Genomic DNA, 25567 nt, shown 5'->3' on the forward strand with positions numbered 1-25567 from the left:
TCCGCCACCTTTGGCTTAACTTACTACTTTACTGTATACGTTACATTACTACTAAGCTCGCTTTTCTATGCTTTTCCTACATATATTAATGTAAAGCTGCTTTGAAACAATTAACAATTGTGAAAAGCGCTATATAAATAAAATTGAATTGAATCGAATTTAATGTCGAAAGGCAAAATCACAACATAATTTGAATTATGTAACTTTAATTTTACAGTATTCACTTCAAATTTATGGTGCAACGATTGCTTTCTGTAATCAGTAGTAAATCTGTATTAAAGAAGAAATTCTTAAGTTTAGATTTAAATTGATTGACTGTGTTTGATACTCGAACATTATTTGGTAAATCATCCCAGAGCTTAGATGCTGAGTAGGAAAAGAATCTACCACCTTTAGACACTTTTGATATTCTAAGGATAATTAAGTGGTCAGAATTTTGTTATCGCAGTGTACATGATGGATTGTATTCTGATAGTAATTCTTTAATATACAAGGGGGCTAGGCCATTTAAGGCTTTGTAGGTGATTAGTAATATTTTAAATTGTATGCAATATTTAACTGGTAGCCAGTGTAAAGATGCCAGAATTGGACTTATGTGGTCATACTTTTTAGATTGAGTAAGCACTCTTGCAGCGACGTTTTGAACCAGCTGTAACTTGTTTACCTGATTTGCGTGACATCCCCCAAGTAACGAGTTACAATAGTCTATTCTAGAGGTCATAAAAGTGTGGATAAGCTTTTCTGCATCTGATGCAGACAGCATATGGCGTAGTTTTGAGATATTTCTAAGATTGAAGAATGCTGTGCGGCAGACGTTGGAGATATGAGATTGCTGTCGAACATCACGCCTAAGTTCTTAACCGTGGAAGATGGCACCACAGTGCAGCAATCTATGGGCAACTTGTAATCTGACATATTATTTTTGGAGCGATTCAGTTTGATAATATGTATCTCTGTCTTATTGGAGTTTAGCATAAGAAAGTTATGTGCCATCCAGTCACTAATATTGCTAATGCAGTCTGTTTGCTTAGAGAACTGGTGGGTTTCGCTAGGATGTGACGAGATGTAAAGCAGGGTATCATCCGCATAGCAGTAAAAACGTATGTTATGTTTCCTGATAATGTCTCCTAGAGGTAACATATATAACGTAAATAGGATAGGGCCTAAAACTGATCCCTGTGGTACGCTGTATTTAACCGGGGAGGGATATGAATCTTCCTCATTTACGTAAACAAAGTGATATCGATTGGTTAGATACGATCTAAACCAGGCTAACGCCTGACCACTGATGCCAGCATAGTTTTCTAGTCTATTGAGTAAGATTGTGTGATCTATTGTGTCAAAGGCTGCACTGAGGTCTAATAATATAAGGATTGAGATTTCACCACGATCGGATGTTAAAAGGAGGTCATTTGTTACTCTAAGCAGTGCTGTCTCTGTGCTATGGTGGGGCCTGAATCCTGATTGGAACTTTTCATATATACTATTATTCACTAAGAATGTGCAGAAAAGGTAGATTTGAGATTGGTCTAAGTTATTAAGATCTCCCTGGTCCAGGTGTTGTTTTTTAATGAGCGGTCTAATAACTGTTAGTTTGAAAGCTGTTGGAACGTATCCTAATTCTAGCGATAAGCGATGAGTTAGAGAATTACTGTGAATTTAGTACTGTGTCTGACACTACAGTGGATACCTCTTTAAATGAGTAGTCCACTTTAAAGATGGGGTCCATTGACTTTTTATAGTAGGAAAAAAAATACTATGGTAAGTCAATGGGCCCCATCTATAATGTGGACTACTCCTTTAAAGAGCACCTATTATGGGATACACGTTTTAAACATCCTTTTGTGTGTAAGTGTGCATTAGTACATGCTAACGATATTCAAAAAGTACATACCTCAAAGAAAACGATGACGCGAGTTATCGTCTCTAACGTTCGAGGACTACAAAAAACACTCGGATTGTAGGCAACAGTTTACTTCCTGGGATTGGTGACGTAGATAAGACCAACATTATCATAGTTCAGCCCTCTCTGCTTTGCTTGGGTACGCCCTCAAAGACGGGGGTGGGGAGCGCCGAGTCAGAAGAGAGCTAAAATGGCGGAGGTTGTGAGCTCCTGCTTTGACTCTGTTTGCAAACTCTTGTTTCATTGTTTAAGCGATTAAATCTCTCGAGTAGACGCTGTCTCTTTAGATGCGAGGGCAAAATAGCACTTTATGGACTTCCACAGAGGACATCATGTTTAATACGGTTCCGGAAAAATCCAGTCAGAAGTTGTTCACGGAGTTTTCACAATAACTGCTTCTCATGAACCGAAGCTGGATTTGCGCGAAGTCTCCTCTTGAAAGTTGGATTACTGTGCACTTCTGGATCACAGGCTGTAAGTATTCACGTTTATTATTTGCCTTTTACTGTACATTACGTAACCGGTAACCGGAGATTAACATAATGTGCGTGTAGAGCTAAGCTTGCAAGCTAATTGTTTTGTGTTGTAATACTGTATTTCATAAACAACGTACCATATTTACACACGTGTATGTTGAATTATGCAGACTATCGTTTTTTTTTATCTATGTTGGTTTAGACATGTTTACAAACTTGCTAAGTTGCTAAGCTAAATACAAATACAAATACCAGCTAAACTGTTACCGGTAAAATTTGTTCTCATGATCAAACTCAAGAAACTCTAAGTACAGATGATTTGTTTAAAGTTATATGTATTTTACTGTTGTATTTACTTGAAGCTTTCTTAGATTTTGAAACGAAGTAAACACATAATGTGTGTTGCTAATGTTGGGCCATGTAATATGTAATACATTAACGTTTTAATGAATAGTCTAACGAGTTATAGTCGTTGTACTCTATTGTTATAATATGTCTTTTTGACTGAATACATGTTTGTTTTATTTGTCTATATCCTAGATTCGCAGCTGGACACATCCTTCTACACTGTATGCAAACATGCAACATCATTACACACAGTACAAGGAGTCAGACTGGCATATGAGGAGCAAAGGTGTGTAACACATATGATGTATTTAGCTAGTGAAACCACTACCAGTCTTAGATGTATAAAGTTTTTTTTCTCTGCATAATAATAGGAACCCAGGCAGTAGCATCGTTTCACAATGTTTCCATCACCATCATCAGTGGATGCCTTTGCCGTCCGTAGCCTGAGATTTCAGATTTGCAGCAAAATAAAATTTATTTTCTCATTTATTGGAATGCTGTGCAGGTATTTAAGTATTTTAGTAACTGTGTTAAATAAAGTAGTATTTACTTTTACAATAAATTAATTGCTTGTTTATATTTTACAGGTATTTGTACCTTGCAGCCATCCATTACAATGTCACCAAGCCGTAACAAAAGCAGGAGAGGGAAAGTACAAGGCTATGTTCCCAAAACACACAAGTGACATACCGTAAGCAGTAATGTTTTATTTCAAATACATTCATAATTAAAAACTTAATGTATGAAGCAGGGAAATAAATGATCAAAACAAAAGATTTATTGACTGCAATATTTCTACAGTTATGTGGAGGATGTGATCAGGCTTGTGTTTGATGAGGTATTTGAAGATAAGCTGAAGGAAGCCCTGATTCCAATGGACCTGGCATCACAGTTTGAGAGACCTTCAAAGGAGGACGTGATTGCATGCCATCTTCAGTGCAGGGGTCGTCGAAAGCCAAAATTGTGACCGATCTGATCAGGAAGCTCCAAGCGTATCTGGAGAACAACACACGACAGGATGATAACCTTATAGTGTCGTCTTAAATAGCACCAGCTGACAAAGCTTTGATATGCCATTTATCTGAATAGATAGCTGTAAGAAATGAATTGAACAATTTTTGAAACAAGAGCACAATATGGTTACTAAAGTATGTTTATTTATATATTGTTTAACATTTAAATATATATTTGTAATAAATAAAAAAAACTTTTGACTGACTATTATATTTTCTTTAAAGTTACATCTTTTGTTCTTTTGGGTACTTTGTTACTATAATGATACTTTAGTGTTATTGGTTTAAAAATGTAATAAAACTTACTCTAGTCCTGCACCTCAAAGGCTTATAGTCGGTACAATAAATGTTCTGTGTGTAGGGATTTAGACAATTTGTGCAAAACCTGGATGATGAATCACGCAGGTAAGAGGCCCTGGAACCTGTTACATTCTCCTTAAACCTAATAAGTAAAAACATAGCACTTATAAGTAAGCAGTCTTTCATAAAAAAAGTTTACCATAGTGAAATAATGTAGAACATTCATTTCAATTAATACTTTCTTTGTGCTACATTTGGTGTTTCCATATAGTTTGCACAGTAATATAGTATGTAACAGTCTTTTATAATAAAGTTTACTATAGTAAAATAATGTTAATAAGTGAAATAGTTTTATAATCATTTAAACAAATACTTTCTATGTGCTACATTTGGTGTTTCCATATAGTTTGCACAGTAATATAGTATGTAACAGTCTTTTATAATAAAGTTTACTATAGTAAAATAATGTTAATAAGTGAAATAGTTTTATAATCATTTAAACAAATACTTTCTATGTGCTACATTTGGTGTTTCCATATAGTTTGCACAGTAATATAGTATGTAAGCGGTCTTTTATAATAAAGTTTACTATAGTAAAATAATGTTAACAAATGAAATAGTTTATAATCATTTCAACAAATACTTTCTGTGTGCTACATTTGGTGTTTCCATATAGTTTGCACAGTAATGTAGTACGTTATAATTACCTTTTGGATGTCTTTGCAACACATTTTCGTCTTCGTTTAGCATTCTGGCAGAGCTAAGGACACCTAAAAAAGTTAAATCCAATCGCGTTCATTGACGGAGATCGTTTATATCGTAACGGCTGTCTGAACTCTTTGGATCGAGCTTGAAGTGATAAGGCAGTACAGACACCATCGTTTATAGAGAAATATAGCGCTTGTTTACGTTGCCTGTGACTCTCAGTCAGAACCGGAAAACCCACGCGTAGTCAGGGGCGTAACCTTTCAAACACACGCCGAACCCAGTTGACCAATAACAGTTGAGTAGTCATCTGACCAATCCGAATACACTAGACATTTTGGGAGGCGGAGACAGGAACTAAATCCGAGCGTTTTCCAGACATGCAGAAATCGGTGAGGTATGTAAGCAATTTATAAGACTCACAGTGCATTAGTTCAAGTTTTAATAACATGTATGTACTATGGGATATTACAATAACGTGCTAACGTGCTAATTTATTAGCATAATTGGTGCTCTTTAAGTAATTTTGTGGGAATGGGGTCTAACATACAGGATGATGATTTGGATGATGTTACTAATTTAGAGAGTTCTTCTATTGTAGTAGCTTTAAATGACTCAAGATGTTTGTATGGTAATCTAGTGTTAAATGTACTATTGGGTAGAGTGGTGGCTGCTTGCGTAGCTTCTATGTTTTCCCTAATAACCGTAATTTTGTTTCTAGTCAGTTTCGCAACTGTGCTAAAGAGGAAACAAGGGTTATTGTGATTTTCTTTAATAAGCTTGCTGAGATAGGTAGATCTGGCATTTTTTATAGCCTGTCTGTAGTGTTGAACACTCTCTTTCCATACTGCACGCAATACCTCTAACTTTGTGCTTCAGTAGTTTCTTTCTATTTTTCTAGCTACTTTTTTAAGGGCTGCAGTATGATGGTCATACCACGGAGCTGGCATTTTTTCTTTGATTCTCTTTTTTCGAATGGGAGCAACAGCATCCACCATGCTAGAAAAAACTTTGTTCAGGTTTTCAATTACAATATCCAGATCTTCACGGTTATCTGCTACATGTTTTATTTGGGACAGGTCTGGAAGGGTGCTAATAAAGCTATCTTTAGTGGTGTAAATTATTGTTCTGGCTAGTCTGTAGCATGTTGTAGACTGAGTGATCCTATCTAGAAGTACCGTGTATGACAGAAGGCAATAGTCTGAAACTGCATCGCTCTGGGGTGATATTTCGATGTCATTAATATTGAGTCCGAGTGACAGAATTAAGTCTAATGTGTGCTAACGGGTATGCGTGGGCACTGACACGTTTTGTCTAATACCGAGAGAATTTAGAATATCCAGTAACGCTCTTCCTAATGCATATTTTGGGTTATCCAGGTGGATATTAAAATCACCAACGATAAGAGAACAGTGGCTGTAAGCTCAGACAGAAAATCTGCAATTTCTTTAAGAAAATCTGTGTGGTGGCCCGGAGGTTTGTAGATGGTAGCTAAAACGAAAGAAAGCTGTTTTTTGGGGTGGATTCCTTTAAACTAATGTAATCGTCTGCTTTAAGCCAGGTTTCTGTTAAACAGAGTGCATCTAATATTAAGGCGGCCGAATTTTAACATTTGAGTTTCATCTGTTAACTCTTTCCCCGCCATTGACGAGATATCTCGTCAATTAAGAGAAAACGCTTCCCCGCCAATGACGAGATTTTCCGTCTATCCGCAATACCGCTATTATCCACCAGGTGGCACCCTTCCGCAACTTTTTAAAACCGGAAGTATTGCCCTATGGCAAGCTGCTGCATGTCCGTGTCTGTTCTAAAGATCGCTCTGAATCGGATCTCTATGAAAAGTCCGTCACAAATATGAAATTATTTTTGCTTTTTGCTCAAAATATGGTGTTTTTGCAAAAACCTACCCATATTCAAAAGCTGATTGCAAAAGAACCACTAAAGGTAGGATGAAACGGTTTTTTTTGTTTGAAAGCAGAGGGTCTGTTCTTTCATTTGGTATATTGTATGTTTATTTATTTAAAGAAGAACATTTTCTGGAAGGCATTAAACTTTGGTGAAAATCATGAAAAACGCTGGCGCTGGCTGGCAACTTTTTTTAAAAACGCTGGCGGTGAAAGAGTTAATGTATTGTTTTCTAATTTTATGTTAATAAGATTTGTACGAGACGAGGTAAACGTAGCTCTGTATTTGTTTGTTCGAGGAACAGACACGGTCGAAATGTGTTGATACTCTGGTAAAAAAGGCTCTATGTGTTGGGATATATGTGATCTTGACATGTCAAGGCAGCTAACAGACGGACGGGTAAGCCGATCTGTCTGTTTCCTGACCTGGGCCCTGGATAGACAGACTAAATCAGAAGTAAGACTATTGGTCAGATTTCTAGAGAGTATAGCACTTCCTTCCAGTGACGGATGGAGGCCATCTCTCTTTAGCAGGTCAGAGAATAGGATCTCCAATAACCAGGGCACTTTTAACAGACGTCTCAGCAGGTGTATTGCTGAGTGGGGAAAATCTGTTAGAATTTACTGCAGGAACGTTATTTGGGCACCGGATATGACTATGCCGCCTGACAGTCACCCAGTTAGTCAGCCGCCTTGACTCTGATGTTCAGAACCGAGCCATTTGTTTTACGCCTAACACTAGGCGCACCCAAAACATTGTTCGTAACATAAACATTAGCGGTCTTACTGTGCTCAACTAGCATTTGGATGCGTGCTTCTAGTTCTGCAACCTTCTCCGTCAGCCTTACTACTTCAATCCACTTAGCACATGTAGAACCCTCCATGCTGACGGAAGAAGCTAAACTGTACATGTGACAAGTATTGCAGGTTACAAAACAAGCGGAGTCTTACTGTTTTCATGCTGGGCGATGGCGTCTTCGTTCACCCGAACTCGGCCCGTAAAGCTGCATTGCGTGGGGTGCTCGCTGCCCGCCTCGGTCACCTGCGGGCGTCTGGAGCCAGGGTGATGTGAGGCACGCTGTATCTGCAAAGGCTGGGCAGCATCTCCTCCACAGCTTCTGGATCTGGTGTGGACAGGTCAGAAAAGCATACATTGGATGAATCCGCCATTAGATCGCCAAGGAAGGCAGATTTACAGTAAACAGACTGTAAGCAATGCTAACTCCAGCCGGCACCGACTGGTGATACTAGCAGGCTATATGCTAACACTGGGTGTTACTAGTGATAAATCGTTTCGCCTAGTAATACAATTCAGTAATCGTCAAGGTAAAATATTCCTAAAATAAACGAAATAATAGAAATAGATAGAAAATAGGATTTAGATGATAAGCTCAACAGAGCTCCGGGCTTGCGACTCAGCGGCACCTAGTCAAAGGCATTTGTCTTTTGCATAGTTCTTTTGGCAAAGCATAACAGTCAATAGTTCCGCGTTTCACTCACATATGCAGGCAAACCAGATCCACAAAAGTGTGTTTGTTATTATATTATACCGCATGTGGTATTGCACACACACAAACCAGATTCACGAACCATCAGCGAATGCGTGTCCGTCAGAATGAAGTTTGAACTGGTTTGCTTTAGGCCAATTCACACTGGTCAGATAGATTCCAACAGATGATTCTGTTGGGTCAGTGTGAAACCCCTGTTGGCAGTTGTTGGATCAAAGTAAATGAGAATTTAGAATGTCGGTGTCTGTTGGTATCTGTTGGAGTTGGTAGTTGTCTAACCAGTGTGAATTGGCTTATAGATGTATCCGTTAAAGGGACACCAGGCAAGTCTGAGTGTTATTTCTCTAGCAGCTCCCCCTAGTGTCTGGGAGTAAATACTTTCAAACACACTGTCGTAAAAACGAACTGTTGTCCCTCCCCCGTCACAACCCAGCTTATCAGCTGTCAACCCATCTGAGCAGAGGAACCGTCTATTTCCAATCCAGTTATGTCTATCGAGGTAAGTAATATTTCCTTTCCAACTGATTTTTTTTTATTGTGTTGTCAAGCATAATAATATTTTTACCGTGAACGACTGATATGAACAAGGTTAACTACTGCTTTCATGTTTTGTTGTGTTTTTGGTAGAGTGGGGATGAGAATAATATAATTATAAATAATATATATATATATATATATATATATATATATATATATATATATATATATATATATATATATATATTTATATATATTTTTTCTTGGAATCTTCAGTCAATGGTTTTCGCTGCTTCATCACCGGCTCTACCATTTGCAACAATCGCTAGCCATGTTTCGTTCATCTGCCTTTGTGTTGTTTGCCATAAACATATCCTGCTTCTCGCGATATCTGAGACTTTGTGAGACTGAAGGACGGCGGGTCGGATACAGCGAACTTGCAAGTGGGGTATTCTTCCTACAGGCCGTAGGGGCGGGCGAGAGAGTCTTCATTCGTCCTGTAATGAGTCATTTAACCATATGCCGACTTATGAAGATGATTTATTAACATAAAAATGCTGACTTGTGTCCCTTCAACGCATGCGATTACAGAAAAATATAATGCAACCAAAATGTTTTGACACAAACGCAACTTTATACAGATATTGCGAGACAGCATTTCACCTCGATGAGTAATCCTGTGATGCTTTAATACACTCCTGATATTTATATTACTGCCTACGGAGTTAAAACAGACAGCATCTGCTTCTCTTAATTTCTTACACCAGCTACTAAAATGCTGCCCGTCTCTGCCTATTCTTTCTCTCCATGCAAGTCCTTTTTCAATTAGATTGCTCTGCTCGGCATCTGCAGCTGGATCTCAACCACACATTTTAAACACCCACAACATTCTACTTCTAATTGGCTAGTTTGTTAGTTTGGTTAAGAGTGAAAGATGTGTTCCTCTCATACTATTTGTAGGCTAACACATGAACTCTAACTGATATACATACAGTGAACAGCATAAATGAGTACACCCCCTTTGAAAATTAAGATTTTTCTCCATTTGTTAGTAAATATGAGACCAATTTGCTTTCTTTTTTACAAAAGTTTTATTAAACATTTATTTTTTTATTAACAAAAGAGTAAAAGTCACTGACCATCTTTAGAACACAAAAAATAACTAATTTAAATCAAATGGGGTGATGCAAAAATGAGTACACCCTGATGAATATGTTAGCAAAAAAATTAAAATAAAGTGTAATTAACAGGAATTCATTAGGAAATGATGAATATAATTAATCACACAGGTGGCCACAGGATAACTGGAAATTGAGGGTGGTATTTAAGAGAGAAAATCCACTCTCATGTAATGGTGACAAAATAGCGCCACATGGTAAAGAAATGTCTCAAGACATGAGAAATAAGATCATTTCTTTGCACAAAATGGTCAAGGTTTCATCATGCAAGTACAGCACAGTTGGCTAAATCATTAGAAAGTCAATCTGTGGTGTTTCCAGTGACTCCACACGACAAAGGTACAGTATAGTGCAAAGGAGAGGCATGCATGGCTGTCATTCATAGAGGAAGCCACTGGTAAAGCCAATGCACAAAAAGCCTTTTGCTTGAGCTCATATTGAGAAAGGTAAAGACTATTGGGTCTTTAGCTCTCTATACTTTGGAGTAATGAGAGAGACAGAGATTAATCTTTGTGGCTCTGAGGTGTTCCAAACTGTATGGTGTGGCAAGGGTGAGGAGTACAATGAAAAATGCATGGTACCAAAAGTAAAGAATGGTGGTGGCAGTGTTCTTTTGTTGGCTTGCATGAGTGCTGCAGGTGTCAGATAGTTGAATTTTATAGACGGCATCATGAATACAATACACAGATGTACTGTGAAATACTTAAAGAGAAGATGCTACCATAACTCTGTGCCGTTGGTCACCGGGCAATCTTTTAACATGATTGTGACCCGAAACACACATCTAAGGTCTCTAATTTATTTTAGAAGAAGCACAGGGTGAAAGTGATTCAGACCTCAACCCCAGGTTGAGGTATGGGGAGTTCTAAAAAGACAAGCAGAACGTCATTCTCCATCCAGGATCTGAAAGAGGTCATTGTTCAAGAATATAGAATTAAAGATGTAACTGTATTTTGTCAACTTCTTTATTCAATGTCATAGCCATGTGTGCAGCTCATTAGCTCTGACCACAGCTGACCAAAAAGCTCTTGGAAAGCTAAGAAATTGTACACGTGGCTGTGACAAGGGCCAATCAGATCAATAGATCAACCTTTCCTGCACCAGTCAGGATTCGAACCCGGGTCTACCACTGGACCACTAAGGACTTGCTGAAATTGTGTACCAGAAGCTGCATCACACCCACACTGACTGACCCAGCGGAAAATGTTTGGGAACCATTGCCTTAGGGAAAAACCCAAGACCTTTTTTTAACAGATAAGGATCCTGTATCATTTAGATAAAGACAATGGACATAATCTTTATTTTTTAAACAAATTTTTTTTTACTTTACAAAACTGTAAGAATTTTGTGTTGTGTTAAGCAGTTTAAAATAAAATGGTAAACATGCCACTGCTCATATGTTTTGAAGAGCTGTACATACCATAATTTCCAGTCATGTGGTAATAAAAATCCTATTCCATTCTATTGAATAATAGAAGTCATATTGACTACTGTCATGTAATTTTGCAGTTTGAAAGTAAATTCTTCTTCACTATAATTGCATGAAAATATCGGCTGTTACATTCTGGATTTTTTTATGTTTCACTAAATAAATCCATACAGGTTTGGAATGGAATTTAAAATAAGGGTAAAATAAACAACTTTATTTTGGAGCTGTAATTGTTGAAATTCCAAAATCGTAATGTTGTTTTAATGTAACAGACATTATGCATCAAACTCTTTCATGTATTTTTTAACAAAGTAATAAGGGTGTCACAATTTCGAACTTAAGTCACAACCTCGAACTTCGAATAAAAAAAATGGAATCGTCGATGCTGCTACGCCCTCACGTTACGTCAGGTCGGATTGCAGAGCGGAAAAAAAACATGTGTTGAGTGCTGCGAGTCATCCTTCTCTAACTTCGCTAGCCACAGCCATTTAAAAGATGGCATGGCAGATGCAGGGGACACCACACACTCTTTATATGGGAAATAAAACCACACGCATCATCCTCACAGTCTCATCTGAAGATAATAAAAGCGTGTTTTGAAGGTGCAAAGTACTGACAGATGTTTATCTGACAGGAAGTTTTGTTATATCAGGTATGCGCGTGTAACATATTTTTCCACTGGCAGCACGACTAACATGGCAGGGCATCTCCAAGTTCAAGGTCAGATATTATATTTCATAAAAGTTTAGTCTAAAAATGGCAAAAAGCTGTTCTTTGGAATTCAAAAATATAATTAAATCGATGATTTGGAGAATCGTGACACCCCTAATAAGTAGTTATGTATTTATAAAAACATTGGAGGTGATCTCCCTCCTGAGATTCTGTTGCAAGTATAAACTACGAACCTAGATGTTAATTACAAATAACCCCATTAAGACAAGTAAAAACAATTATAACACACATGTTCTCATAAATATTTAATGAGGTCAAGTATATCTAGAAAAACATTCTTCATTTCACCTCTGCGACCTTAATTCAAAGTATAATAAGAAAGCCGCCATTACAGGCAAGCGTGATGCCAATGTCCAAGGATTCTCTGAAAAAAGCAAATGTCTGAAATGAAAAATCCAACTTCGTTTCACATCTTTGGCAAGAGGAATGTTGGCAAACCTTCAGCTGACTTTTAATTGATTAAAAATATATATATATACGAAAACACTGACATATTTGTTCCTTTAACCAAGCAGCTTTGAAACAAGCATTTACAAAAGAATTATTGGCAAACATTTCACTAAAAACAACACATTTCTGACACCACCGAAAACTTCCCCTTTCCTGTCTTTCGCTCCATGCTACACAGTTCAAGTTTCTCAGAACCGTGGTTCTTCAGATCTAGCACTGGCTGGAGATGAGATAAATGACATCTTTTTAAAAATCCTGCCAGAAAGAGAGGAAGGGGGTTTGGATGGGGTTTCACAAATAGAGACGTTTTACAAAATGGATTTCTTGTAGCTTGTCCACTCCGTTTGCGTCCCTTTTCTTGATGCCCCATTAAATATATTTATTGTGGTGGAAAAGGTCCAGGGGCACACCCTCCTCACAGGGTCACACATTTCTTAGCTTAGAAGTTGCAAAAGAACCTGATGAAAAATATGCTCAGTTTGTTTCACATTTTGCTTCCTGCTTGTCTTGTAACTGCAGAATCAGGGACTCCCATGCTGCAAGGCACTATGAGATAAAAGGACAAACAGAAAATCATTATTAACGCTTTTCATGATTTTCACAAAAGTATAATGCCTCACAGGAAATGCTCTTCATGCCGCCATCTTAGACTCCTCGGTATTCAGGAGAGAGTTTCAGCGTAGTGTACACACTTTTCTTAGTGATGTATGACAATTCAGAGGGCAGAGGCACAGAGCAGCAGCACAGACCCTCCATAAACGGAGTAAGCTCTCATCTTGAATGCGGATGCGACTAAGATGGCGGCGTTACCGGAAGCTAGTTGTTGTTTTAAATATGGATATTTCTACAACAAAATGGCGCAGATTACCCCCAGAAGGCCTTTGTTGATCATCGTGGAGCCGTATGGATTTATTTTGTGAAGGATGGATGCACATTTTTTGGACTTGAAGGAGTGGACCTCGTAACTTTACATTTGATTAACTGAAACCTCGAAGACATTTTCTAAAATAACTGAAAATGTTTTTGTCTGAAAAATATGCATATGCATCTTGGATGGCTTGGGGTGAGTAAATCATGGGTTTAATATCATTTTTGGCCGAACTATCCATTTAACCCATCACATGACCTTCACAGGGTTCTTGCAGGTTCCAGCAAGTTAAATTTAAGACCTTTTTAAGACCTTTTAAGACCATTATGAGTAAAATTTAAGACCAACACGACACATTACTAGAGGCATTTGAATTATCTCAGAAATTCTCAAAACGTTCTATTTTTATTGATTCATTTATAGAAAAATATAAAATAAACACAGTATTAAAACAGATAATTAAAATACATGAAAATACATTATGCTTAACCCTATTCTACCCACAGCCCTTTAGGAAGAGACTTCTGGCAATGGAATCCCAAAAAGCTCGGCCGTCACGTGATTCATGGAGACTTCAGTTAGTTCCTGGAAGCTCATAGTGAGCCATTGAAATACATTGAGTTAAAGGCAAAGAGCTGTGATTTTTCTTAATTAATAGTCAAGAAATGCATTAATTTACAATATATATCACACAAATATCTTTAAGTAGTATTTTTTTTAAATTCTATCAACAATGTTTTTTGACAAATAAAATCCACTAAAATGAGATCTCTTAGTATGGTCAGCTGCTGGTTTGTGCCCAGTTTTACACTGCCTCATACAACTTTAAAGCTTTAAAATGCATCACACTGTGTAGTATGTAAGCTTATAGGGGGGGTTCCCAGACAGGGATTAGACTACTGAAAACAACTTGCACTGACATATCTTAAAATACATAAAAATGCACACAAGTAATGTGTTTAGTAAGGCATGTTTGTTATAACTAGTTATACTTCATTAAAATATGGCCTAGTCCTGTCTTAAACTAATCCCTGTCCGGTAAACCACCCCATAATGTTTCATTTTATAATGTTTTAATTCATAATTATTATTCTTAGCCTGTTTGATGTTCATAATGTACAACTGACTGTGTGCTGTGTATCTTATGCCTGTTTGATTTATAAATATATTAAGAACAAAAGATCACTTTCAATTATGATTAATCCCTAAAAGTTATTAATAAATTAATTTATTGCATTTAATTGAATAAACCAGCAGAATCACAGAGCCAAAAACACTCCACCCATACGTTTTATGCATAAATATGCATTATATACCGTCATCACGTTTAAAAGCCTTTCTAATTACACACAATAACGGATGAAACTGCATTAAGAAAACGAAATTTACCATTAAAAATCTGTTCGTGGTTTGTTATGTGTTGCTAACGTTATCCATTAACTGTTTCTCAATCCGAAGGCTGTACCCTCCGAAGGGTCACATTTCTAGGCTGCATACGTCAAAAAGACTGGCTTATTTCAGAATATTAACATTGAAATTAACTTTAAAATATTAATTATTATTCTTAGTTAATTGTAAATTGTTCTAATATGCTTATGACTTGCGAATGTAATGCTCAGTTAAATAAACCAGGCTTGATGAACGTATGCAGCAGCCTGCCCATGCGAGCTCCAGAGGCTACAGGTATCTGATTCTACCGCTAACTCCTGAAGCATTTGCGCTATCAAAAAAGTTTGAATTGTACCTGAAAGAAGACAATTATGCTTTTTGGAAAAATATATTTTATTACGGTACTTTCTTGCTTTCCGTCCACCAATCGCTGCTGTTTGTGGAGAGCTGAAGGGGAAGCGCATTAGGTTCGAGTGCATTGCAGCAGAGAGCAATATTAAAGTCTAAAATATAAAACTGTTTAACGCTAAAGTTGACACGCTGTTGGTGACTCGTGACTCGACGGCCCGACTGTTTAAGTTGATTTTCAATAAAGCAGTGTTGATGATTTTTTTCCGCTTCTGTGTCCTCTATGTTTCAGAACCTGGCAAATGCTCAGGTAAGCCACGGGCTAGTTGGTCAAATTACCCCGAAAAAGATTTTTGCTTATAAAAAAGTAAATTTAAGGGTTGTTTCTCGCCAAACTCCACAGTATTATACAGTCAGATCACAACACCTGAAATATAGCTTATGGCACGATTTGCGTGGATTATAACAAAGTGCGTAACATTTCTTTTTAGATACGCACCCATCATACACTTTCTGCTTCTGCTGCTGATTAAGTTAGTTCTTCAGCGTTTTAAATTACTATTATATTTTCTGCGGACAAAGCTTTTCGGGAATGAATGGAGGTAAGAAAGACTTGCGTAAAATAAATTTAAGACCTAGGCTCAAAATCTGGGTGTTTTTAAGACTTTTTAAGGCCTTAAATTTAACATTCTGAATTTTAGACTTTTTAAGACCCCGCGGGAACCCTGCCTTCAGCTTGCTTGGATTTTTTAACTTAGCAGCAGTGTTTGCAATGTCTGCAGGGCTGTGTCAGAATTTGGCCTAACAACCGAAACTAAAATCTGATAGAAATTCCCATTCAAGTTCTTCAAACCATAACTGAGCTATTTCAGAAAAACAGTCATCATAGATCAACACAGAACAATCAAAGATCTTTCTGTACAAAGCAGGTTCGTCACATTTTTATACAATGAAACAAATAATTACTTCTTGTTGTAATCATATATCTCACTGTACAGCACTTTGGTCACCATTATCCGTTTTTTAAATTTGCATAATAAATACCAATGTATATTTTAAACCAGCATCATGAATAAAGGTCAGGACTCAAGTTTCAGTATACAATTCTATTTTTCCGCTTGATGTTTAGCTCTGGTCCTTACCTTCTCGTAGTATTGAATGTTTTTGTCGGCCATGCCCGTCAGCAGCTGTCTGAAGTCCTGCCGTTTGTTGCTCTGCCAGCGGTCCCAGTCAGCCTTCAGGTCAGCGTTGAAGCACTCCACACGATCCTGACATTTCTCCACATCAGTGGGTACCTGTTGGACAAAGATATCATTCAGAGTAAAGGAAGTCAAACACTTAGTATGGCATTAAGGTGAGAAAATAAGGGGGTTAATTAAACTATTCCTTAAAGCAGGGTTTCTCAATTGGCGGCCCACGGCCAAATGTGGCCCACGAAAGAAAATGTTTGTCCCTGATGTTTTTCTGATCTGAAAAATAAAATAATCTGTGACTGGAAAAAATATGATCTAAACAGTGAGTTTTGTGACCCATTGAACCACTATTATGTGCTATTATTATACCACTACTATTATCATACTACCATACATACTATATACATACACTATTATAATTATACCACTATTATAAGTATTAAGTGATTAACTGTGTCCTGATGCTCTAATTGTTCACACATAAAAAGCAGAGAATGTCTAGTATCAGTTTGATCCATTGCTTCTTAAGGGCGATTTATAGTCGTGCGTAGGTCCTACGACGTAGCAGCGACGGCGTAGGTTCCGCGTCGGTTTTCATTTATACTTGTGCGTCGCCGTCCGCGTCGACGTGCAAACACACGCGAAACCGCTGGTTGGCAGTAATCACGCGTGTAACCACAGTAGCAGCAGAAGTCGTCACAGAAGCAGCAGCTAAGCAAGTTAACCCACAAACGAAGAAGAAATAGCAACTTGTTGTGTATAATTTGAGAAGACCAGCAATGATGGAAGTAAATAAACAGCGACTTATGTTGCAGTTTGAGTTAAATCACTCCTCACCTTGGCTCATCTTTGTTTTCACCGTCTCAAACGGAAATACCTATGACCAATGTTCCCTCTAATTTTTTTCAGCACTGAGCAAATAATTTTTTTTCTGAGCACACATTTCAGTACTGTGAGGAATTCGCAACCACACGACCTGCCGAAAATGAACACGAGCCTGCGTTAACCATAGGAGATTCAAAAAGATGACAGTGTAGCGTGTAACGGGGTTTAGTGTATACACACGCATAATGTTCAATGTGGGCCTGTGTATAAATCCCAATACATGTAATTAACACTCTCTTTGAATTTACCAGGTACCTGGGTTTAGCAGATTGAACCGTTCACCTCAAGCTGAAAATCAGTTCTCATATACTACAGTGCAAATAAATAAATAAATAAAATACTTGTAAAAGTGTAACACTGTTTCATTTTGTTTGTAATCCAAATTCATGATTCACTTAAATGACTCTGTTGGGTTGAATTCATGAATCAATTGATTCGGTTCAAAGGACCGTTTGTTCCTTTATATAGTTCAAATAGTTCAGTTCAAAGTCAGTGTCCTTTAAAGAAAATCCAAGAAAATACGGAAAATGAAGTTTCAGCGAATTCACGTCCTAGTAGTTGTCCGAAACAAAAAGGAAAAATATCCTCCTACCAGTTCTGATGAATTCAAAGCACAGCTCTGGTTGGCTCGCCTTTTTGTATACACCTTCACTTAATTGTCTCGCGTGTCCAAGATGGAGCAGGAGAACTTTACAGATGTTCGAAATTCTCACAAAAAAACCCAGCCTTGTAAAAACACAAGGCAGAACAGTAATTAATCTTCAGTTCAACAGATTTATCAATAAGCATCATGTAAACATTTCAAATAAAAACCTAACTCAGGGTTTCAACACTTATTGAACATATTGACACTTAAAATTTTATTTTTTAATCACATTTACGTTACTTGACTGTTAACTTTCAAATGTAAATAGCTTCAGCTCGTTCGTTATATACCAACGGCCAATGTAAACAAACTAATAAAACTCATAGTTTGCTGCCAAATTTGCAACACTTATGCCACAATGTCAAGTTAATATTTAGAATATAACTCACCAAAGCATACATTTTAACTTCTTATTTAAAAGAAGAAGTTCATTCGCAGTGTTTTGATGCTCTGTGATTCTGAATCTGCCTCCGTTCTAATTCTCTATTTTGCTCTCTCCTCACTCTAGCGACAGCTTTTCCAAGTTATCGCATCACTTCAGGAATCCAATAATTTTTTTTAAATCACTGTTTTGAATTTGAACTTTTTCCTCTTAATAAATATTTTAGTTTCTTGAGATCGACCCGTGCAGCTGCTCATCTGGCTCGCTCTCACTCTGTGCTCGTGCGTGCTGGCAGCGTCACTGTGTGAACTGAATGCGCTGCTACCATTGGCTCATAAAAGTGTCTGTCACCGTAGCAAGATCAGCGATTGGTTGAAAGTTTCTTCTCCTTCTAGAACACTCGCCTTCTCTCTCTCTTAATTCTTTTACAACAGCAAATGCATCAATGTTTATGTGCGGTCTGAAAAATGTGCGCGGTCTGACAAATCTATTGCGCGGACACTTTGCCTATGACGCAGTTTTTTTACCTGACGGGAGGGGTTCTGGTGGACCAATCACAGAGCTTGCGGTCCGCGTAGAGCCGACGCGCTGTTAGAAATTTTGTGAGGTGCGCGTCAGGCTACGCAGAGCTACGCACAGGCTACGGATAGCCTAAGCCGTACCTACGCACGACTATAAATTGCCCTTTAGTCTGAGTCTTGCATGTTGTGACAAAACACATAAGTCAGGATATAAGGTTGTTGTTCTTGGTTCGAAAAGCATAATGTTAATAAAATGTGACATTCTGTCATTTTGACTGATTGCACACATTTGTTAATATCACCGATAATATGCTGAAAAATGACAACCATTAAATTGTCATTGTGTGTGTTTTAAGTTAAAGAATTGACACAAAAGTGTATTCATTTGTAATACAAGTCACGCTGTTAACATATCATATACATTCAATTTTCCTAGACATTGGGCTTGTTCATGGTAAGCTTAAGGTTTTACATGTTTCTACTTGTCAAACCTAAGCCCATTTCCAATACTTTTTGTGGTGTATTTAAATAACAAGGCAAGGCACCCGTTTCTCAACTTTATAAGCGAGGTCTCAGCGTAACACACAAACTCAACATGAGGGTATATCAGGCTCAACTTTTTTGTTATGACATGCACAGAAGGCACAATGACTAAAACAACGGCAAGCCCTCAGGGACAACCTTAATGCACATTTTAATAGAATTAAATACACCAATCTTTTTAACCTAAATTAATTTGTTAAAGACTACTTTTTTTACTAACATTGACTTAAACTTGACTAAAACCTTTTTGCGTTTTCATCGACTAAAACTTGACTAAAACCTTTTTGTGTTTTCGTCGACTAAAACTATCAATTTATAAGTGACTAAAATGTGACTAAAACCAAAAAACCATTTGTCTAAAGCATGGCCAACAGCCAATCACAGTGGCCGCAACACATGCTCTGGTCTTCCATAAATGTAATTGAATGGCTGTTCCTAGGTTATTTGCATTAGGCGATCTGATTGGCTGACACACACACATTGCCGCTTGAAAAGTTGAGAAATGTTCAACTTCTGACGTGAGCAACGGCAGGGACGCCGCGCCTACTGATCCACAATTCAGTTCGGCAACGCATGACATCACCCATTAAAAGTGAATGGGAAGCGTTAACGCTTACACCCTGTGTGAACGTACCGTTAATCATTTTGACATAAGCCTTGTTTGACCCAATTGGGTGCCATGCAGACCTATTGCGTGTGACATCACACTAACGCGAGATTGATTTGATAACATAATGACTCATCTACTCTCGAAAAGCTCTCTCGATGCTGTAATATAACATGCCAATCAGTCTGCGTGGCGTCACAAGTAGCCAATCAATCGCTGAGCCAAAAGACAAATGCTGCTTGACTGGTGAGGAGCGCTTGGCCACCAAAGTAGAATAATAGGCAATTTTACAACTTCTATTATAAACATCAAACAGAAAATTAGAGATGTAGTAATGAATATTTGTCAAAAATGTTCATAACGATACCACAAAGATTCATCAACATCAAATCATTTGAATAAATTTGTTATGACTGATCATTGTTGTTGCTACCAGCCATTGGAATGGAGTGTAATTCAATTTGCTTCATATGACTGCTGGTGATGAAAGTAACTTACTGGCGTTTTTTTGTCCTCTCTGAACACGACAGCCTCTAGCTTTGTTTCGTATTCAGCCTGGACCTGATCTCTTTTTTTAAGAACATTCTGTCATAGAAAATAGAAGATGTCAGTGTTTAGAAAGTGTTTGGATCAATGACAAAACAACCCCCCCCCAAAAAAAAAACAGATTTATAAAAAAATCTTCCAGAAATGTTAATCTTTCAGAAAATGGCTGAATATCTGGATGGGAGAGAGTGATTTTCTGTGCAGATTGTACGAATGTTTCCTAAAATCTGTGTGTGTAGTAGAACAAAAGTGAGAAATTTGTAGAATACAAAGAGATGGGGAAACCAGGTTGGTGGAAAAAAAGGAACCCATTAAAAAAAAAAGTTGAGAAAGGGCAAAAAAAAAACACAATGTCTACATAAAGCAATGCCACCACAAAGTAATGCACATTGGGTGCATATTGGGAAATCGGAGGCAGTTATGGCCCAGAAATGTTTTGTTATAAGCCATAACAGTAAAACTGCAATAAAATTTTCTAAAATTTACTTTAAGATGATTGTCTTTTTTTTGGTTACGGTAAACATTGAGTAGGTTAAGCCTCTTACACGTTTCGCAAAATTTCTACTATTTATACATCCCCAATGCCATCACCATGAAACCCTAAACTACGGAGAACACTGAAATTTTACAACAGAAGACTTTAATGGCTTTATTTTGGGGGTTTCCTTTTATTAAACATATAAACTTTATTTTAATAAGTGTCAGACCTATGACTGTTGTGCTGCTAGTGCACTGCTCTACAATATGCAGTATTGTCCAGCAGCTTTTAAATGAAGGAGACTCTACCATTCAATCTATATTAATAATAATCTCTTTGAACTCAGATGTGGAAATAAATATTAAGAAGTCTCAGCTGAAAGCAGCTCACCTTCATGGACTCAATATAGAGAACGTATTCTCTAAGGACAGGAAGAAACTCTTCGCTCATGTCCTCTGTGAGTTCATCAAGGGCACTGGAGCAGTTGGAAACACACCCTGCAACCCCTTCCAGAGGCTCATGTAATTCCCCCTCAAAAGACGCCCAGGAAGAGTACACTGGACCATATTCTCTCAGTTCCATAAGGTACTCTGAAGAAAATTAGGCAAAAGCTGGTCAAATTCCCATTCCTTTTCACTTAAAACTTTTAAGATGTGACCCTGTCTGTGAAATCCAGGTAATAAGATGCTATTGTTTCTCACATTTTTAAGTTAGTTTATTTATGTCCACATTGATTACTATAATGTATCTTTGTATTTCCAGTTCGGATTCAAAATAAGGTGATCATTTTACCTGACTGCTCCTTGATAATTCTCTGTGCTATCCTATCAATGGTGCCCAGCTTCTGCGTGAACACGTCCAGATACTCGCTCATGGCTGCAAACTCCACCGGGCGCATCCTCAGTTTATAACCTCCAGTCACATATTTCACAGATTCACCCATTTTAGTCAGCAGGGCAAGGCCTTGACGCTTATTCAAATCCTTCAAAGACAAGTATATACATTTAAACCCCGTCGGGCCAGGAGTATGTTTCCAGCAAATCTTCGGAATATATATTATTGAATATAGCAAACATGCAAAGGCAATTGATATTCCCAAGCAGCAATCAAAACATATGGATCTCTTTTTTAAAGGTCATAAACAGCTATTAAGGATTTGATAAGTAATTTCTCCAACATCTGCATTCCAACACAACACCAGAAGCACTGAGTAACTACACAGCCCTGAAACAGTAACAGCTACATTTATGATTCCAGGCTTCATGTTTCCAATTAGACTAAAACAAGAGATGAAACATACAGTGGTGTGATAATGTGTTGACCCCTTTCTGATTTTTTGCATGTTTCTCACACGATAATGTTTCAGATCATCAAACAAATGTAAATATTAATCAAAGATAACACGAGTAAACAAAACATGCAGTTTTAAGTGAATGTTTTTATTATGTTTATTATAAAAACAAAATCCAAACATACATAGCCCTGTGTAAAAAAGTGCTTGCGCCCTAAACCTAATAACTGTACTGGTTGGGCCACCCTTAGCACCAACAAATGCAATCAAGCATTTGCAAGGAGTCTGTAAAAGCGCTGTGGAGGCATTTTGTCCCTCTCATCTTGGCAGAATTGTTGTTATTCAGTCACATTGTAGCAGGGTCGGTTCTAAATAACACTCCTCTTATTTTCAGAATAATCTGAGAAAGTGTTTTTGCTACCATATAAGAAATCATTTAAGCACTACAGTGATTAAACATGTTTCCCCCCCATTACATTTTAAGGCAAGTCAATGCCTTAATGATGTTGATGTTGTGGATGCAGTAATTTATTTAAAACACCACCTTTTTGGGAAAACACAGGATAAAAGTTTTGCTTTCTCCAAAGAGTAAAATTAAAAAGACAACACATTGCAAAAACCCTAACTGTAAAAAACTACAGATTAACACCTCCTAGAAAATGTTTATTGTTTTTTATATAAGCTGGGTATGAAGAGGATTTCCCCTCTTACTGAACCAATATAGAGTATAAAGTTATCTATTAGACTATGGAAATATTCATATCTATTTAAATACCTTTTTATACCTCAAATATCCATACAAATCAGCTGCCACTGGAAGTTAAACATAATAATAATAAAAAAAATCAATAAATATGCATCATGTTTTCATGATTTGAAAACTAAAATAAAGTGTAGAAGACTTACAAGATATACAGACAGTTTACTTTAGGTAACTCCAGTTTTGTTTGCTGTTTGAGTTTAAATACAAACTTTTTTAACTTGGCTATTTTGATAGTCATCTCCGATGCGCCGACGACGCTTCCTCTTCTTCGTTTGATAACTCCTCTCCAGGGGCATCATGGGATAGTGAAGTGTCCGTCTTATGCACACTTTAAAATCTAACCGGAAGTAGTAGGTCATCTGGGTACTTTTCGCATACTGTTTTTGGAATACTATGTATTCGGACATACTACTCGCCTCGCCGTATGGAAGTAGGCGGTTTTAGACCCAGCAATACAATTTATCAGACAGGTGCAATTTAAGTGATTTCTTGATTGTGAACGCGTGTGGCAGTAATCAGGCCTGGGTGTGGCTAGAGAAACTGAACTCAGTTATGTTTAACGGTGGGGGGGTTTCACACAGGGCCATGTGTGTTTGGATTTTGTTTTCCCTTCATAATAAAAAACCTTTATTTAAATCTGCATGTTGTGTTACCTTGTGTTATCTTTGATTTTTTCACACCACTGTAACTGAAAATGTATTAACCAAATCTTAACTTTAAACCAGTGAGCTTGTATGACCCTGTTGCATATAACTACACAAATACTCTGCAGTGACTATTATTAATGTGTCACTGTCATAATTTAGTTTTGCAGGGCAGTTTGGAATCAGGCAAATAATTTTGTTTTTTTGAGTTATGTTGAGGTTATACTTTTAAAAGCTTTATATATGTTTATATACTGTCATTAAAAGCTGTATTTGTGTAAGAATATTGAAGCACCTTTGCTGAAAGAAAGGCATTGAAGTGTTCGTTGAAAGAAAGGACCGGATGGTCTGCTACACGTTTGAGGAACTTGTCCAGTGCCTTTCTCCTGGTCTCCACAAACTCCTCTGAAAAACGGTCCACCACTCCCTTCATAACAAACTTCTCAGGTAGAGGCTAAATGGTTACAGGAAAAACAAAAGCAGTTTGTTACATTTTAAACTTTTCTTTAAAAGCATGTACAGTGAGTGACAAGAGAAAGTATGTAGACCCCTAGGAATAAACTGGTTTTCTACAGTGATTTGCCATAAAATGTGATCTGATCCTCACCTAGGTAACAACAATAGACAAACACAATGTGAATAAGCTAACAACACACAAATAATTCTAGTGTCTTGAAAAAAATAATAATAAAAAACACATTAAACATACAGTGCTGGAGGAAAATCTAAGTGAACCCATAGACTAATTATTTTAATGAAAGCTAATTTGGGTCAGAAATAAAATGAGTTCAAAAGAGTGGTTTAGTGATACTTTGATTGAGAAAAAGACATTTTAAGATTTTATTGTCCTTAAGAAGCATCAGCTCTTATGAACCACACCTCGCAAGAAGGAGCTCTCTAAAGCTTTGTTGTTGCACTTCATAAGGCTGAAAAGGGATTAAAACAATCCCAAAATGTTTAGACATCCATCAGTCGACAGTTAGACAAACTGTATATAAATGGAGACAGTTTAATACTGTAGCTACTCTTCCTAGAAGTGGGCGCACTGCCAAGTATCAGCTTAAAGCTCCCGTTCTGTCTGTGATTTTTTAAGCTAAACATGTGTTCATGTTTCACGTGTTAAAAAACGCTGTATTTTTCACACAATCTGTTTAGCGCTGTTTTTACTGTCCTCAAAACAGGCTGATGTCTTCCTTGTTATGTGAAGTCCCTCCTTCAGAAATACGTAACATGTTCTGATTGTGTAGTTTGTTTAATGTGCTGTGATTCGATAGCAGCTTAGCTTAGCAGAGCCGTTTGAGCCAAAGCTGGTGACTGACGTATTCATTTGGGCGGAGTTTAGTCAACAAACTGTTTTACTGACGTCATTAAAGCAGGAAATAGAGGGCTGTAGTCCAAACCGGCCGTTCGTTGTAGGCTTTTAAAGAGGAATTATATTGAAGAAGAAAATATATCGCCAGGCAGTGAACTTTGAGCTTTATCATTTTACTGGTATTATTTATGCTATAATAGCAACATTACACACTAACTAGGGTTTAAAAAATGGTATCAGGAAGAACGTGACCTTTAAGCAGAGATCTTCAATTAAAATTGCTTAAGGTCCAGTTAATGAACCCTCCTTCAAGCTGAGGTCCGGGCAATTATGTACAGCACGTAAAAACATATATTGACAGCTTTCGCCAGACTAAAGGAATTAGTGTAAATATTTGCTTTTATTAAACAAAATGTAACGTTGTCATGTATACTGAATAATGTCTCTTCATATGTATACTATAAATTATGTAACTATAAATGTTATGACTTTCACCAAAATTGCTGTGTTTTTGTTTATTTATTAATTGTTTGGGATCCCCTTGTGGCGACATTAAGTAATTAGTGGGTGAGGTGACTTGATTGTGAAATGCAGAGAAATGTATCCGATGCTGAGAGGTGATGCATAAGTGTAAATTCCCACTGACGCGAGAGGATATATATATATATATATATATATATATATATATATATGTATGTTTCTTCTTGTCTCCAAATTGTTACAGTAAA

The 25567-nt window shown here is 37.2% G+C and overlaps 1 protein-coding gene and 2 long non-coding RNA genes across 4 annotated transcripts in view; 1 reads left to right on the forward strand and 2 right to left on the reverse strand.

Annotated features, from left to right (window-relative positions):
• Positions 1-1841: 1841 nt before the first annotated feature.
• Positions 1842-3669, forward strand: LOC135718509 (uncharacterized). 2 transcript variants are annotated; one of them, XR_010520865.2, is made up of 5 exons: positions 1842-2377; positions 2920-3013; positions 3099-3232; positions 3315-3418; positions 3529-3669. It is a non-coding gene; the product is annotated as an uncharacterized lncRNA (long non-coding RNA). The 2 variants fall into 2 exon arrangements; XR_012337693.1 differs by lacking the exon at positions 1842-2377 and adding an exon at positions 2399-2648.
• An 8532-nt stretch (positions 3670-12201) lies between these two features.
• Positions 12202-25567, reverse strand: part of snx30 (sorting nexin family member 30) — a 31089-nt gene continuing 17723 nt past the window's right edge. The window contains exons 4-9 of the mRNA XM_065240595.1: positions 23823-23981; positions 21622-21811; positions 21220-21419; positions 20304-20390; positions 16171-16323; positions 12202-12969 (exon numbers count right to left, since the gene is read on the reverse strand). Coding sequence (XP_065096667.1) covers positions 12898-12969; positions 16171-16323; positions 20304-20390; positions 21220-21419; positions 21622-21811; positions 23823-23981 — 861 coding nt within the window. The 3' untranslated portion in view covers positions 12202-12897. The remainder of the gene's footprint in view (positions 12970-16170; positions 16324-20303; positions 20391-21219; positions 21420-21621; positions 21812-23822; positions 23982-25567) is intronic.
• On the reverse strand, positions 17738-20293 carry LOC135718281 (uncharacterized). Its single transcript, XR_010520714.1, has 2 exons — positions 18142-20293; positions 17738-17832 (listed from the first exon to the last, which is right to left on the reverse strand). It is a non-coding gene; the product is annotated as an uncharacterized lncRNA (long non-coding RNA).

This window comes from Paramisgurnus dabryanus, chromosome 10 (genome assembly GCF_030506205.2).
Source record: "Paramisgurnus dabryanus chromosome 10, PD_genome_1.1, whole genome shotgun sequence".
Lineage (NCBI taxonomy): Eukaryota > Metazoa > Chordata > Actinopteri > Cypriniformes > Cobitidae > Paramisgurnus > Paramisgurnus dabryanus.